This window comes from Abramis brama (assembly GCF_963993115.1).
Source record: "Abramis brama genome assembly, chromosome: 11".
Taxonomy (NCBI): Eukaryota; Metazoa; Chordata; class Actinopteri; order Cypriniformes; family Leuciscidae; genus Abramis; species Abramis brama.
In genome coordinates, this window is record NC_139973.1 from 29,388,293 (window position 1) to 29,406,689 (window position 18,397).

General features: G+C 36.0%; 1 protein-coding gene across 1 annotated transcript in view; it reads right to left on the minus strand.

Annotated features, from left to right (window-relative positions):
• The window catches only part of spega (striated muscle enriched protein kinase a), a 101,664-nt gene extending 93,923 nt beyond the window's left edge, over positions 1–7,741 (minus strand). Inside the window, exons 1-2 of the mRNA XM_084127790.1 lie at positions 7,480–7,741; positions 6,187–6,678 (exon numbers count right to left, since the gene is read on the minus strand). Of these exons, the coding sequence (XP_083983916.1) occupies positions 6,187–6,544 (358 nt within the window). The 5' untranslated portion in view covers positions 6,545–6,678; positions 7,480–7,741. The remainder of the gene's footprint in view (positions 1–6,186; positions 6,679–7,479) is intronic.
• Between the last annotated feature and the right edge of the window lie 10,656 nt (positions 7,742–18,397).

An 18,397-nucleotide genomic window follows, 5' to 3' on the forward strand; every position in this document is an offset into this window, starting at 1 on the left:
TACATTTGTGCGCCAAAAAAAAAAGAAAACACTTTATTCAATAATCTCTTCTCTTCCGTGTCAGTCTCTGTTCACGTGAGCACCACAACGCATGTCAATACTGAGCCGTCGTTCTGAGGTAGAACCCGGAAGCTCTGCACTGTGTTTACAACGTGAACAGCGTTGTTATTTTTATCATAACATTAAGGTGTAACCACTGTAGTCACATGGACTATTTTAACGATGTCTTTACTACCTATCAGGGCCTTGAAAAGGGTGATAATGTTGTTGTCTATGGGGAGGGTCAGAAAGCTCTCGGATTTCATCAAAAATATATTCATTTGTGTTCCGAAGATGAACGAAGGTCTTACGGGTTTGGAACGACCAAAATGACAATTCCATTTTTGGGTGAACTAACCCTTAAGATGTCTGACCCTAACTTCCTGTTTAAATCGAAATATGTCTGCACAATGAAGAAAACTGGACTTTAATATTTCGTTTTTGATCCTTTGATTTATCCACTGACCTACAAAATTTTGGGACTGACAGTGACAGATGCAAGGATGAAGTTACCAAATTAAATGTCACAAGTTCACTCGGTTATTTGAATGGACCAAAAAAGAAAGTATTGCTCCTTCAAATCACTGTCCAATAATGTATTGCTAATGTCAAAAAATAAGCTCTGTGATCATTAGACATAATGATATTGTTTACATTTCTGTCTTGACATGGAAATTCAGAAAATGGAATTACCGCAGTTATCCATGCACAGGGTGGAATATTATTACTGGCAGGATCAAATAGGGAGGCAGACAAAGACTCTGTGTAGGCTTTGTGTGCCCCCTGAACCCAAACCCACACCACCAAATACACAAATAAATACATTGCATAACTGAATTTATATTCATAAGCCTTCACTATTTTGTGACATCAGTGGGGAATATAACCCAACTATAACCCTTTTCTATAAACATTGTTTGCAGTCAGACAAAAAAAAAAAAAAAAAAAGATTATAATTATGTTGAATATGCCAAAACCATTTTATGTAGTGTGGTCAAAACAATTAGTCAGTCAACATATTTTGATTTTACAAACCTAATCATAGCAAACTGGATACTTATAGCACTCACCTGTTGGCTCTGCCACACAGAGATATAGGTCTGAATTCAGAATTTAAATTGCACAAACCAAACTCACCTTGTTCTTTCTCCTTCCTAGAACAAACAGTTCCCCTCCTCACACTACTCGAAGCATCCCTCTGATCAAACAGCTTTTGCCTTATCATGTCCTCCAGTCTGATGATGTCATTCCTGACTTATCCCTAGACCACAAAAGTAAAGCTTATGTTTTCCTCCCTAAAAGTGTGGAAATTTCACCCTTTTGTCCATGTATGTTTCTCTTACTGGATTATAAGTCAGAATGCACTGATGTTGTTGGGAGAGTCCAGTGGTCTATTTTGAGTGGTATAATGAACCCTTAGTGGACCCCTCTCACACTCTGCCTTTCACTAATACCACCAGATTATCATGAAGGCATATTAAGTTTTTGGCACAGCTCTTCATCATAGCTCTTCTTTCTATCTGTGAATTTCACAACAAAATCACAACAAAAAATCTCCATATTCATATTTTTTCAATTCCATTGCTTGTGCTTCAGGTGTGCTTCCACAGCCATTAAGACATTCTGTGCTCCCCTTTATTAGTTTTCATACAAAGTCAAAATGTATTTTATTAGTCAAGACAATAATTATCCAACTGTGTTTTTCATTAAGCAACCTTTCATTCACTTAATGGGTAATAAATGTATCACTGCATAAATGATGCTAAGTAATTCCTAAACTCTTTACTTGTTATCATTGTGGGTCTAAATAAAAACACAGGCAGCAGTCCAACATAGCCACATCTATAATTGAGGATGATGTGTAGCAGAGTAACAGTAAATCTGTAACTGGATCTCTGGCACATTCCAGGCTGTAAATACCCTGAGATAGACCGAGAGAGAGACTGTGGAGAGAAGAGAACAGGACGAGATACACACAGTCCCTAAAAGAGAAAGAGCAAGAGACCCTGAGTGTTTTGACAGCTGATGACCCTGCAGTCATAGCCATTTATTGTGTTGTAGTTGGTGTGGTAGTATTTTAGATAGAGAACAGCAATAACTCACAGAACTGGGACTTTAATTGGTTTGGAAGCATTGAAGTTTACACAGTATACCTCTATAATTCAAAAAAAGAATCTACTTTAAGGTCTATGGATAATCATATTTACACTCTTAGAAAAAAAATGTGCAAAATAATATTTACTATTACACTCTTACAAGAGAAAGTTTCTAAAATAGGATTTTACCAGAAATGCCATATAGAAGAACCTTGAATTTTGGGTTCCCAAAATAACCTTTAAGTGAAAAGTTTTTTTTTTTTTTTTTGCTAATTTTAATAATATAAAGAGCCTATAAAGAACCTTTTGTGGTTTGGAAAGGTTCTATGGAGGTTGAAGATTTTTTTATAAAACCAATACACCTTTAATTTTAAGAGTGTAGAGATAGAACAGCTTGTCATTGGGGTAGTATGCTTAATGGGACATTTTTGTAACTTATTTAACCCTAAAAAAATTATAACAGTAATTTAAGGGAACATTTTACTCTAAGGCACTATTGTGCACCTTTTAGGGGTAGATAAGGTAGAAAGTTGTCCCTTTAAAGGAGGCCTATTATGTAAAATTCACTTTTACATGGTGTTTGGACATAAATTTGTGTCGGCAGTGTGTTCACAACCACCCTATAATGGTAAAAATCCACCCACTCCTCTTTTTTAATCCCGATTTATAATAAGCAGTCTCTCAGTACAAGCCTTCACAACTTCACAAATGCTTAGGCGACTTCACAAATGCTTAGACACCACCCACAACTGCTGATGGACTCTGCCCAATTAGCATAACTATTAACAGTAAATGAAGCAGTAGGTTCTGTATATTTCACATAATATACTTTTTCACGTTTTACTGTATATTACGCTGCTGCCACACAGATCTAATATACACATTCGATTTCTTTCCCTGCTGTTTATGTTCACAGACATAACCGACTGTGTTTATGTGAACTTTGTGTGTTTTTGACATAACATTGCGTGTATTTGACAGTTTTGTGCATTAACGTGAAAGAGAAATTAGTTTAATACTCACGGGACGCACTGTCTGACATCCAGCTTTCTGTGCACATGCTTCGGGTGTGCACTCAGAAAATATAAGAAGTTTAGACTGATATGGCTTTAAAACGCATGTAGATAATAAACTTTTATAATGATGAAGAACTACAATGTCACCTGTGATGGATTTTTTAATTAATCATAACTAACATTTTTTTTTCTTGCAGTTTGTTTGCAGTATGTTTTTGAATGATGTATGTTTCCCCTTTCAGAAAACTTGTGACTTTGAGTTTGTGTGTGTATAAATAACAAATAGGGGAAATGAAACTAGACAGATGACTAGGTTTGAAACCTTGTGATTTGGAACAACAGAATTTGCTCCTACCTAGTAACAGAAGGGTTTGTCTATGAAGGACCAATCAAATTATGTAATGTTTCATGTCATTTTCGCCCATACCCCTTATTCTATAAAAACTGTTGTATCCGGGTTTACTGGTGGGATTCTCAATGGAATTTGTCTGAGATCCTCCGGCCTTGCTTCTTCTTGGGAGAGATTCCCTGAGAACTGCTCGGGAACTCTTCCGGCCGTGATTAAAGCATTCAAAGGACATTTGCCTGTTTGTCTGTTTGTTGATTATTCCTGCGCAGGAAGTAAGCTAGTTAGGGGAACAAGTTAGTTAGGTGACTCGACCGACGTTGACGGTAGACGCGCTAGTTAGAGTATAAATATTATTGAACGGGGATGTCGATTGTAGACGAGACCAGGATAGACTAATGTCGACTGTAGACGTCCGGGGACGTCGATTGTACATGAGACCCAGGTATGTAGTTAGGTTTAGGGAAAAATCTACCACACACATGAGTATTCTGAGGCAAGAGCTGTAAAGGCTCCACAGTCTTCTGGAAAGCGGGGTGGGGAGAAACAGCTCATTTGTAATTAAAGATACATGCACGAAAAGAGCATGTTTTTCCTTCCACTCAAAAATAGGCATTTACAACATGGTATAATAAATTATCTATGGGTTATTTTGAGCCAAAATTCACAGACACATTCTAAAGGACACCTGAGAGTTTGGTCTGTTGCATCTTATAAAAAGGTGCAAAACAGGTCCCCTATAAGGGTACTGGGCCAGTGGGTCACCGTGATTTTTCCAAGTAAGACCAGGATCAATGTTCGAGGATGTTCCAGGATCAATGTGTTTTGTTGATCCTGGAACAACATTCCTGTCTGAAAATTTTGTCATAACGCTATCCCTACTCCTAACCCTACCCATAACTTATCCCTAAAATCAGAGGGAAATGATGAATAACCAGGGCCGGCGCTCCGCACACGCACATCACGCACTGCGCGTAGGGCACCAAGTGCTTGGGGGGGCACCAGAAAATCTGGGTCGTGAAAAATCATCACAATAGGCTACTAGTATAAATAACAAATAAAATATGTCTAAAGCATGTTAATATTGAGTTTAAGTGGTAGTTCAATGAGGCCTATTATATGTTGATCCGACAATATGAAGTGTGTACTTAAGTGGTCCAGGGGTAGAATTTTTGCCAAGCGTGTCAGAGGTTCTGAGTTCTAATCCGCACTCATATAGTTTTTTTTTTTTTTTTTTTTCTCATCAAAACCGATTATGTTTTTCAGTGGTTGTATATCAGGCAGGGACACTTTTTTGTGCTTTTTGTTTTCTAATTGCACCGGAACGAATAGAGAGTCTCTCCACAACGGATTGAAGCGCGCGTCTGAGTGAAGGCTGTGCGCGAGCCAGAAACAAACATAGTATCCGCGCCACTGATCGCAGCGGCAACGAGCACTTTGATCAGTTGATTTAAAAAAACAACACATTTCAGCGCTAGATCGCCTCTTATTTAAAAAACGAATGAAATGAATGCTCTGCTGGTTAACTGGAGATGTTTTGTTTATTTGTATTGGTACATTCGTGTCGCGAGATGTTTCAAAAGTGGTGGGGACAATATCGACCTTAGAAAATAGTGGTGGGGACATGTCCTACCCGCAAATTACGCCTATGCGTGTATGCATGTCCAGGGGCGTCGCTAGTAGTGCAAAAGGTCCGGGGCTTTAGCCCTGCATGTTGAGTCTTTTTAAAAAAAAAAAAACTTTGAAACTGCAAACCCCCCCCCCCCGTGAATTTTCATATTCACAGAGTTGTCAAATTATGTACAGAATTATTATATTGTGCCTCATCAGACCTTTGCACTTTTAACTTTCTTTGTTTACATTGTTCAGTTCCAAATCTGTGTTTTTAGTAATTGTGGTGGTATTTGGTATTTATAATTTTAACCTTTATATTATTTATTTATTTTCATGTTTGGTGCCATTGTTAATGTAAAATTATTTATTTGCAGCAGTTATTTTGGAAGTAAAGAGAACCTAACTAAGAAATTCTGAATGGTTGTTATTCCTTTGGTGGGTGTGTGGGTGGGTGGGTGGGTGTGTGTGTGTGGGGGGGGGGGGGGTTGGGGCACCGCCAAGCATTTGTGCTTAGGGCACCCAAATGGCTAGTGCCGGCCCTGTGAATAACACTTATGTAGAAACACCAAACCCTGGTTGTAAGCCCAGACTTGACATAAACTGTAAACTTGTCCCTCAAATCCGATTGGTTGATTAGAATGTTGTTCCAGGATCAGCAAAGATGTTGATCCAGAAACATGTTGCACTTGGTGAAATCAGGTTCTGCGTTGTACTTGGTGGAATCACATTCACCGCCCCAGTGATTGTTGTACAATTTTTGCACATGTTATTTCTTTCTGGTAGAGTAGGTCTAAGGACTTTATTACCACTGAAGGAAATAAAGTCAGTCTATGCCATGCATCATACCAAGACAGTCAGGACAAAACAACTCTCTCCCATCATATTAATTCAGATCACATAGCCCAATCAGTCAAGCTGGCTTCAAACAAACTTTATGCATTGTTAAAGCTTACATTGTTCCACTATAGTTCTACTAATTCAGGACTCTTCAACCCGAAACTCAATTATCAATCTTTGTTGTTTCTGGGAGGTGCTGCTTTTACTCTCAGGGACATACTTGCAGCAAACATCTTACCTTCTCCAAGGTCCAGCACAGCAAGAACAGCGCTGGTTCTAGCTTCACCCAGGTGATTAACAGCCACACAGGTGTAGAGGCCTCCATCAACTTGTTTACAATCTCGTATCCACAAGCCATCATAATCCTCATGATCATTTATCAGAGGGTCATCATTATGGTACCAATGCAGTGTCGGTCTCGGGTTGCCTCCTACAGACACCCTCAGGCGGACATCACAACCTCCCGCAACAGCAGCCCACTTCAGCTTTCGGAGGAATACAGGTGGAGCTTCGACGGGGTATTGATCCGGGAGTGTTTCATTGTTCGAGTAAATCATTGAACTAGAGTTTGTCTTCAGCAGTTCAGCTTTTCTCATTGTGATTATTATCTTGAGCAATACTGTTAATAAGTTTTTAACCCTGTTGTAGTGAGATAACTCCTTTTGTGGCCATTGACTTTAGATATTATGTTCTCCAATTTTTCAGAGGCTATCATGATGAAATCTGTAATCTGCAAAAATAATTAAAAATTTAGCAATTAAAAAAAGAAAGAAAAAATATTTCTCTTTTGCAGAATATCTAAAGCTACGAAAGCTTGTTTCCGCCACACCATAAAACAATTTAAAAGACAATTGTGACTTTTTATCTCACAATTGCGAGTTATAAAGTCCAGTTATGGGGGGGAAAAAAGATACTTTTTTTCCCCTCAGAATTGTAAGTTTATTTCTCACAATTCTGATTTTATAACTCACAATTGTGAGTTTAAATTACGCAATTCTGAGAAAAAATTTTTTTTACATTTTAAAAAAAGTCAGATTTGTGAGATAAAAAAATTGCAATTACCTTTTTTATATTTTTATTCTGTGGCGGAAACAAGCTTCCATAATAAACAGAACCTTGTATAAATAAACACAAAATGAATATGTGTACATAACATCAAAATATGTCTAGAATTTATTACCATTTATTTAATATAGTAATAATTAGCAATACGATTTTTTTCAAAATTAAATAAAATAGATTTCATGTACACAATGTGCACCGAAAAAAATTGTGTAAAAATATTCACTCAGAAATTGCTAGTAAATTTCACAATCAATTACAAAGAAACAGCAAGTAACATTGAATTTAACATGACATTTAAAGTAGAAAGACTGAAATAGTATTTTCTCCAAATTTAAAAAATAAATAAAAAATAGATATATTACAATGTGGAACAGTAAATCACAAGGACAATTTTGCCTTACCTCATACCTCTTTATACAAATTATTATTTTTTTTTTTTTTCAACATTTTACATGTAACATTTTACCTCAACACATTGCCTCTGAATATCTCCATTAACTGCAGCTTAATCTTTAAGCCTTCTCAGGATCATGTCGTATTAGTCCAGTTCCAGTGTCTGTTTACACAAGAGAGGGTAATTGAGTGTTCCTTCCCTCTTTTGGATTGTGACCCTCTCTCCCAGCAATCTACCAGCACGTCACATGGCCCCTTGCTGACTAGATGGCGGGGTAGCGCATGTTAGAGCTCAAGTCATTTAAAGATCTAACACGTTCCATTCTCTCTTCTCCCCCTATCTTTTCTTCCATGCCCTTTATACTTCACTGACTCCCTGTAGAGGTGACAGGCGAGTATGACCAGCTTTCAAGTGACAGCTGAAGCAAGGGTAGGCAGAACTTTTTAGTTCATCCCAAAGCCTCTTGTAATGAGCTTTGTAACATTACATAAATGTTATTTATGGCAGAATACATTTTCAGTGGTAATCAACTGAGAAAGATGGCTGCACACATAATGATGTAGTTATGGCATCTACCAGCAGAGACTAACTGTCTAAGCTAACTAGACAAAACCTGACCCCTTGCTCTTAAAGGCATAGTACAGACAAGTATAAATGTGACCACACTCTGTGACACTGACACACATGTGACATTCCTCCTCCACTCCCCTGAAACTTACCAGACACTTTGTTACCATCCACCACCATTGTTTTGTGTGTGTGAAGACAAGAAATTGAATGAATGTTGACTGATTCATTTGTTAAAGACAGCATGAGCCACATGATATGATTACTGGAGAGTTTGGAATAATATAATGGAACATGGGCCTTTTATTGTGTTGAAACAGAGAAAAGTATGCAGATGTGCTTATACTGAAGAAAATGACCAGTTTTCTATTGAATTAATAATAATAATACTAATATCTATACAATTATAGGCTACTATATGATGTTTCCTACATTTTACAGACAGCAAATCTGGAAAAGCAAACTAATTAATTTAACTAAATAATTAATTAATTAGCAAACTGCAATCTTATAGTAGGTTTTCCCCACCTGCTGGCACAGTGCAGAAAGCTTAGACATATTTCCATGGTCATGCATATTCCATTATGTTGACTAAAGAAGCAAAAGCAATCCATGCATAAGCCACACACCACCCTTTAGGTACACTGGTCTAAACCTAAATGAGACATGTGACTAACAAAACTAAGGAGTCAAAGTGTTTGCCATGAAAAAGACTATACTTTTAAAATGGGGGCTCAGATAATTTTAGCTCAAAGACAGCACTTTATATATAATGAGATAAAACAAGGTTTCATTTGTTAACATTAGTTAATATTTAAGCAGTGTATAGTTGTCATTTTCCTTTTGTAAGTATTTTTCTAGATGTTATCCATGTTTTATGTCTAAATTACATACAAACAACCAATTAAAGGATTTCAAGAAAAAAAAAAAAAGAAAAAAAAGGTATTCACTTCCTTCCTGTCACATGAGGCTGTCAACTTCCTACCCCTACTTCCAGGAAGCATGGCGAAGAAAAATCCTCCCAAAGAAAGGTGATTTTCATGTTACTAATAAGTATTTTTGTTGACATATATATATACAGTATATATATCTACATAATCACGAAGGTCTCTAGAATCATCCAAACAAAACAAATCTTACAAGAAGTTTTTTGTGTACTTAATCAAAAGTCCAAATGGCAACTATAGTTGCCGGTGGGCAAATGCCTTGTAAGTACATATCTCATAGACCCCAGGCAACAAAATGTAATCTTGTAACAAAATAATACTTTTTTAAACAAATGTAATTTTACTCAGTTTATTAATGTTTTTACTCCACATTTGGACATTTTGACTCCACAAAATGTATATAAATAATAAATAAAAAAAATATATATAAAAAAGGTTTTTATAAAAAAAAAACAAAAAAAAAAACACACACACAAAAACAGTTTTTAATGTAAAATTCACCTTATAAAATATCCACATTTCTAAATTTCATTAATGGGGATAACATGGATAATTTGACATGGTTTTGTCTAAGATTTTTTGCCCATATTTTGGAAAATGCAGTTTTAAAAGTAAAATAATAATAATAATAATAATAATATATATATATATATATATATATATATATATATATATATACATCACTTTAACGAGTAGATGGCTGCAGAGCTCTAAAAGTACTAAAAGTTTAAAACTAAACGACATCTTTTCACAAGTTTTCCGGTCCGTGTACTTTTTCATTCATTCATTATTCTTTTTCGGAATGAAGATGAAATTTAAAAAAGGGTGCAGCTTGGTTTTTTGTTTAAAAGAAAAAAAATAAGAAATGGCTGTATTTTGTTTTCCAGATGTATTGTTATCATCAAATATTAGAAAATTGGACGACATTTCCGATCGTTTTTTAATTTGTAAGATTTATTTGTACGTTTATTGTATTTCATTTGACTGATCCTATCTTTACCCGGAAGTAAATTACACCGTCGTGCGAAGTCATAGATATATCAGAGCCCGTCTACGGAGAGCCTGCCCACTCCCTATTAAGTCCTATTGTACCGAATTTTGGTTGTAGTACCACCAGAGTTCCACTGGGGGCGATCGCCATGAGTGCAGAATGAATGGGAGTCAATGGGGCTAGACGGCTAAATTTGTCTCTTTCACCCGATTGCCGTTGAGAAATCTCAGGTTTGATTGTAGATTTTGCAAGTTCAACATGGATTTTAGGTCGAAAGTTGAATGAACGAGTACTTATGTTGTTTTGATTTCTTACAGGTTGAGTTGTTGTTGCCCATAACACGCTAGCATTCTGCTAATGACGTCTGCATTCTGACGTCATTGACGTTTTGAAAGACTTTTTAAAGCAAATAAGTGACTCTAAAAAATCTAACACCCAGCAATGTGTAATTTATTTGCATCTCCTTTCGAATACAACATTCAAATTACTAGACAAAAAATTATATCCTGAGAAAAGTGGATTTTGAGGGGTATACCGCCATTGACCTCCATTCATTCTGCACTCGTCCTGTGAGCGCCCTCATATGGAATCAGAGTGGAACTGCAACCAGTTCAGAAGCCGGAAGTGAAGTGAGAGTGAAACTTCTCGCCATATTAGACATTCTCTGGATATATACACTAGATGTCGCCTTGGCTACGGCAGTTCATTGGAACGAATGCGTCAATAGAGCCGCCATCTTGGAACAGGGGAGCCCCTCCTCTTTAATGCATCAGCGTCAATGTAGGCTAAGGTCTAACGGAAATAATATCACCTAGTTTTTTTGGTTCGTTCCAACGGTCAGACATGTATTTATCATTGAGTCCAGAGAAAATTTAAGGTTTTGATATTAAGTTAATCTAATTATTTTTCAAAATATAATGCATAGTGCTAGTAGGCCTAAGTTTATTAGTCACATTCTTCCACTTGAGTAAACTTAGAATGAACTATCGCTACTAGTGTATATATATATATATATAAATGAGCAAAACTTGGCCACTAAATATTTAATATTTAATAAATTATATAATTTTAATGATCACAATTAAAGTTTTAATTTTATTAAATTGAACAAGCGCAACACTCAGCATTCAATCAAATAATCTAAAAGATGTATTATTATTAATAATGTTATTTCAACATAATATCTCGTTATTTCGACATAATAGCCTATGTGTGCGTGCAACAAGCCAGATGTGCATTTGTAAATCCGGTGACGCGTGTATTGATTTTTATTAATAAACAAGTGTTTTCTCTGACAGTGTCGACTCGGCTGCAAAGATGAAGTTGACGATCGCCATATTCGTAGTGAACGCGCCTATAGCCTAGAGAGAAATGCACATAATGGATTACATAATCAGAGAGTAGCCTTTTTCTTTTCGTTTTGAATTATTTCGTTTACCTTTAAAGACATTTCAAGCTTTGTGTAGGCTATGTGATGTATTTCTCATGTCTGTGTGAGGCATACACTGAGTTTCGCTCAGGATGTATGATGAGATGCGCTCCGGTTCACTTGCAATGCAATTGACCGCGCGGGCGCCTCCATGATTATTATTGTCTGTTATATTTGCTTCTTATTTATTAAATCCAGGAAATTGGTTGATGAAAAATGTATTAAAATTAAGATACAATTTATACAAAACGAAATTCACTTTAAAGAAAGGCTTTCTACAAAACAAAACGTAATGAAGTGGTCAAAATCATGTCTGACTCGCTCCATGTCTCTCGATATATATTGCACATCCTATCTTACTCGTGCTGTTCACTTTTCATAAATCAACATAAATGGAAAAAAAATAACATTAATATTTAAACAAATATGAAACTAAATGCGCTTACCTATTTAATGGCTACAACAGTATAGTAGGCCTACAGACTCTCTATTTGTACAAATTGCTGCACATTCATTTAATTCAGAATTTTGCACACACAAGTTGAAAGGCATTTGTTCAAATCAAGTTCATGAATAATTGTGCGTGCATTTATTAGTCATTATGATACTAAAATCATAACAAAGTAGGCTATGCTATGTACAAAAAATCAGATGAGCACAGAATATGAATGCAACGTTTAATTACACGTTAAGACTTCGCATGACAGTGTAATTTACTTCCGGGTAAGGATCAGTCAAATGAAATACAATAAACGTACAAATAAATATTACAAATTAAAAAACGATCGGAAATGTCGTCAATTTTTCTAATAGGCTAGGCTACTATTATTTGATGACAACAATATTTGGAAAACAAAATACAGCCATTTCTGCTTTTTTTCTTTTAAACAAAACACCAAGCTGCACCCTTTTTTAAATTTCATCTTTCATTCCGAAATAGAATAATGAATGAACGAAAAAGTACACTGACCTTTTCCCAGTTAGATTCATATCTACATATTATGAAATCACAATTATAAAAATAAGTTACTTTTTGTCAAAGTTTTTGTACTGAAAAAAAACAAAACAAAAAAAAACAGTTTTTCAATAATGTTACATTAGGATTAGAATCAAAGCTGATCAGGAGTCTTTAGAGTTTATCATTTATTTCAAACATCTGTTTTTCATATAATTCTACAAATTTAAAGTGTGCCACTTTATTTCTGTCTATGTGTGTTCTGTGTTGTTTCTGATTTTGAGGATGAACTTTGTCCATTGACAAAATTCATTTGATTCTAATAATATAACATTATTGAAAAATTTATTTATTTATTTATTCAGTACAAAAACTGCCTAAACTTTGACAAAAAGTAACTTTTATTGTTATAATTGTGATTTCATAATATGCAGGGCTTAATTTGAGCCGGAACACGCCGGAACATGTTCCGTCACCTCCGACATTGGATCCGGAACCTTTTTTATTGGATCCGGCACCTCCTGTGTCACTATGGAAAATGAATTGCCTAAATGAAAAAAATAAAATTAGACTACTGTTTGTGTAGAGTTCAATGTTTGTGACACATGACTTGCGCGCTTGTTGTACTAGTTGAGATTGCTGTTCGATAGCCTCGATCGTTTCACTCAGGGGAAAAATGTCAAAAAGACAGAACAGTTTGCTTAACTTTTTCAAATACGCTGGCCAGTCAGATCCCAAACAAGCAAAAATCGTTTCCGCTGATCAAGAATGTGGAGACCACGGTGGACACAGCAGTAGTATCGACATAATATCTCGTTATTTCGACAAAATAAGGGGACATTCTAATCTGCATTAAGCCACATAAAGCGTTCTTATAATGGTTTTCTATGGGAGGAAAATGCTTAACGTGTAATTGCGTTCATATTCTGGGCTCATCTGATTTTTTGTACATAGCATAGCCTACTTTGTTATGATTTTAGTATCATAATGATTAATAAAAGCACGCACAATTATCCGTGAACTTGATTTGAACAAATGCCTTTCAACTTGTGTGTGCAAAATTCAGAATTAAATGAATGTGCAGCAATTTGTACAAATAGAGAGTATGTAGGCCTACTATACTGTTGTAGCCATTAAAAAGCGCATTTAGTTTCATATTTGTTAAAATATTATAATGTTATTTATTTTATTTTTTTCCATTTATGTTGATTTATGAAAAGTGAAAAGTATCCTATCCTAAGATAGGATGCGCAATATGAGACATGGACATGGATTTTGACCACTTCATCAAGTTTTGTTTTGTAGAAAACATTTCTTTAAAGTGAATTTCGTTTTGTATAAATTGTATCTTAATTGTAATCAATTTTTCATCAACCAATTGTCTGGATTTAATTAATAAAAATCAAATATAACAGACAATCATGGAGGCGCCCGCGCGGTCACTTGCATTGCACGTGAACTGGAGCGCATCTCATCCTAAATTAACGAAACTCAGTGTATGCCTCACACAGACATGAGAAATACATCAAATACACAAAGCTTGAAATGTCTTTAAACGAAATAATTCAAAATGAAAAAAGAAAAAGGCTACTCTCTGATTATCCATTAGGCCTATTTATTATTTGCATTTCTCTCTATGGCGCGTTCACACGGAGATGGCGATCGTCAACTTCATCTTTGCAGCCGAGTCTACACTGTCAGAGAAAACACTTGTTTATTAATAAAAATCAGTGCACGCGTCACCGGATTTACAAATGCACATCTTGCTTGTTGCACGTACACATATTATACTTGTTGCACGTACACATATACACAGAATATTTGATTGAATGCTGAATGTTGCGCTTGTACAATTTAATAAAATTAAAACTTTAATTGTGATCATTAACATATATTAAATATTTAGTGGCCAAGTTTTGCGCAGCTCCCCCGTCAATAATCTAGCACCCCCTCAGCACATGCGTTAAAAATTCTCTGGTGCCGCCCCTGCTCTCAGAGACACCCGATTCGAACGTTATCACTCGATTGAATGGGCGTTATCAGTGGTTATCAGCTTATAGGTATGGGCCAGAAGGTGGCCTCCTGCGCAGAAGGCTGTTATAATCCATCCACATGGTTAACCGACAAATACAGAAGACTCCAGATCCAGTCCCACAGGAATCCAGCTCGACGGTAATCGGGAAATCTACTGGATGACGCGGGCGGCAACGTTGCGATATTTCTAGCTTTATATTTTCAGGTAAGACCATTAAAATGATAAAACTGAGCATTTAAACTGCAATTAATTAGCCAATAAGGGAAAACAATACATAAAACAGAGCTGCCAACTCTCACGCATTCATTGTGAGACACACGCAATTGACACTTTTCACACGCTCTCACACCACATCCATTTTCACAGAAAAATCGCGAAGCAAAGAGGACACGGAGACCGACAGACTAGACAGAGCAGGTTACTTATGATATAAAAAAAATCTCAGCTCTCAGATTCTGTCACTTTTATTACGAAATACCGTTTTGGCGCTTGTAAATTGTGACGCGACAGATCTCTAGCGGAACGTGAACCGATCATCTCTAGCTAATAGTAAATAACGTTAAACACGAATGAACACTGTTGAAAGATACAGTAACAGTTACAACTTACCGAAATGTATATTCCTCATACATAATATCGACCAATCAATCAAACAAAGGGGTCAATAAAACAGCTGGAGAACAATTAGCCTATATGTCACATAACATTTACCTCAGGAAAGCCAGAACGTTAGTTGGCTAGAAAAAAAGAGCTATAGAGAGTATTTTGCTTAATATGTGTAGTACTATATTACATATTTATAATATTTTTACTTATATCATTAAATAAAGTTGTTATTATAATAAAAAAACACATTATATTTAATTTGAGTTATTTTTAACCTTAAATAATACTGCCAGCTAATAGGGCTCTCTGTATGTTTACAGCATTAGGTGAGTTGTTTTTTTTTCTTGAGAAAAATTAATGCCTATCTTGCAGCCTACCTAATATCTACCTAATAAAATTCAGTTTAGTTACTAAAATGGTTTGACAATTACAATACACTTATTGTGATGCAATACATTGCATCAAATTTGTGATACAATTTTGAAAAAAAAATTGTTTGCTGATTCCAATAATTACAAACATTAAGTTATAGGTGACACACTCAAGTGATTTAGTCTATGCTGATATAGTCTCTAAGTAGTATTAACATATACCATGTGTCACTTTTGGGTTGATATTTGATTGATTTATGACCCCTTGGCACTCATGATTGACAGGGAATCCATGTGGCACTTTTGGGTTGATATTTGATTGATTTATGACCCTAGTGATTGACAGGGAATCCATGTGTCAAAAACAGGGTCTCTGATTTACAGTGTCAAGCTTGGTGAGATTTGCTTCCTGGTTGACATGTGAATACTCACACCTCGCCATATGCCAATGAAGTTTTATGATATGGTCCTACCTGGTCTGCCTTTTCACACCTACGTCACTACCTACACCATGGATTAAATAAGGTTAGGGGCTGCAGTGTTAGACACAGAATACTTTCTGCATCTTTTCCTGTTACAATGTTTGCTCCGGGAACTCCTAAAACCCCTAGAAAGGTCATGTGTATTTTGCCAACAAGAGGACCTGTTGAAATGAGAGAGGAACTAACTTTTGCACCTAGGAAAAAGCAAAATGTTAGCTTGACAAAGTTTCTTCATGAAGACATAGCTAATGTGAAATGTGATTTCCCAGTGTCTGGTAAACGCGTGCTGAGATATGCGTTTGACAAGGTGTTGCGTATTGTGAAACTCTACACTGCAGATGATGGAGACGAATTTACATGGCATACTCCATGTCTGATTTTTCAAGACAAAGACTGGTTTCTGTTTTTCAACTACGTTTGGAGAGATTTGAACGACTGTGGTGATGATCCGTTATACATCGCCGAGTGGGATGGCTTAACTCCTAACACGATTTCGTGTGGTCGGGGACCACAGTAAAAAGCTACCAGACGACTGTGTTTATATTTTTTGCTGCAACGACAAGACAAAGCTCAATGTACATGTGTGGCCTATTTGAGAATCTGAGCATCACACGTGCTCATCTTCATTTATATAGCGCTTTTAACAATGTAGATTGTTTCAAAGCAGCTTTACAGAGATAAGCGTATAATTTAAGGTAACAGAGATTGTTTTGGCTTTATAGCGGTTCTTTAATAAAGTTATTTTCCAGCTAAAGTTAGTTTTGATTGATTCGCTTCCGTCGCAACGATCATTTGTTATTAAATTAGGGGCCGCTAAGACGACACCATTCTCTCTACACAGACTTTAAACGCGAACCTGTGAGAAATGCTGATGGCGTTCACATGCGCATTAAGAATTGGTTCTATAGTTATGTGCGTTTGAATATATGTGCACAGGTTTTTAATTCCCTACAAACCAAGCCTAAACAAAGTACTGGTCTTTCCTTATACATTTTGATACAGAATTTTATTTTATCACTTCGGGGTAGGTACACGAAACGAATTTTCCCGACAACGCCTTATCTGTAGAGTGATAAATGTTCTTTTAAGAACAACTGTGTGTGTGTGTGTGTGTGTGTGTGTACCTCAGTAGTACCTGAACTTTAGGTTTTATGTTAATGCCTAAGACAAAGAATCAGACACGTTCATCAAGCCAAAGAGGCCTATAATTACCCACACATCCCGTGCTATATTCTTCTCAACAAGAAAAGGTGTCGTTTTTTCTAGAACATCTGTATCTGTTTCCCAACGCCAATAGGATCAGTGTTAAAAAGACAAAGAATCAAAACATTTATCTAACTCACAGTGAAGGTGTTTGCGAGTGGAACTGGCGGGGGAAGAGTGCATCCTAAATGGGTTTGTAAATGGTTTTACGACAGTTGCTTAGGCTAGATGTTTAAAGAATGACACTTCATCAAAAGCTTTCTGGTGATTCTCTGGGCTCGCACACAAAAACATATTTTTAGTGTATATAAATTTGGTTGTTACTTTTGTTATTTTAGTATTTTTTAAAGAAAATGTTTTAGTTTTTAACCCGACCCATAGTGTGTGTGTGTGTGTGTGTGTGTGTGTGTGTGTGTGTGTGTGTGTGTGTGTGTGTGTGTGTGTGAAACAACAAATTTACATATTTTACTACAAAATTCTGAGTAAAATAAGACACACAGGGATTTTAAATGTTCAAACATTTTATACATTTGTTTGCCATACAAAAAGCAAGAAAAGTTGTCTATTTCCTTTAAATAAAACGTTTACTTTATTTTATTCTTTAAAACAGACTGATGACCAGCATCTTTTATTAGTACTGTAGCCGAGCAGTTTCCTCACATGAGTAACCTTGTACTGTAAAGTAATGTACCTTTTTTTCTTTTGACAAGCCTACATTTCAAATTATACCTGTGTGTGTGTGTGTGTGTGTGTGTGTGTAACAACCACAAGGGATACATGTTGACGCTTAAGTTTCGGGTACAGTGCAAACATGCAATACTCAAGAAATCTAATCTTAGTGTAATCTTCGTGTGGTCAGAACACAAAACTTTGTGTTGAGTGATCCAGACCAAGCTTCATGCTAGAAAATATCATGGAAGTCACTAGCCCTTCAACATCCAGCACAAAATTAAAGAGATGAGCTTAGGATGTTTAGACTATTACCATCTTCTTTGAACCTTGATATCACCCGTTTTTGGGGGTCAATCAAAGCGACACAATATATAGTTAGATATTTGTGTGTGTGTGTGTGTGTGTGAATAGTTGTGCTAAACTCTTTGTGTGTATTTTTACACGCCAACATATTCTGGCAGGGGTGTGTCACACCACTCTGGTGCAAAGTGTTCACACTCTTGAATAACTTTCAAACATATTTATACAGGAGTTATTGTATGTGTGTCCAAAACACCTGTAAATTTAAAAAGACCAAATCAGCAAGAAAAGAGGGCACAGCATACATTGAAAAGTAACATTTATAATAAATACACAAAATCCATTCGTGAGCAATGAGCAAAGTTTGTTAATTTTGTCTTGTAAGTGTTGTTTTATCAGATAGCACTATTTTGTTTGTGGGACTCTCCTTTG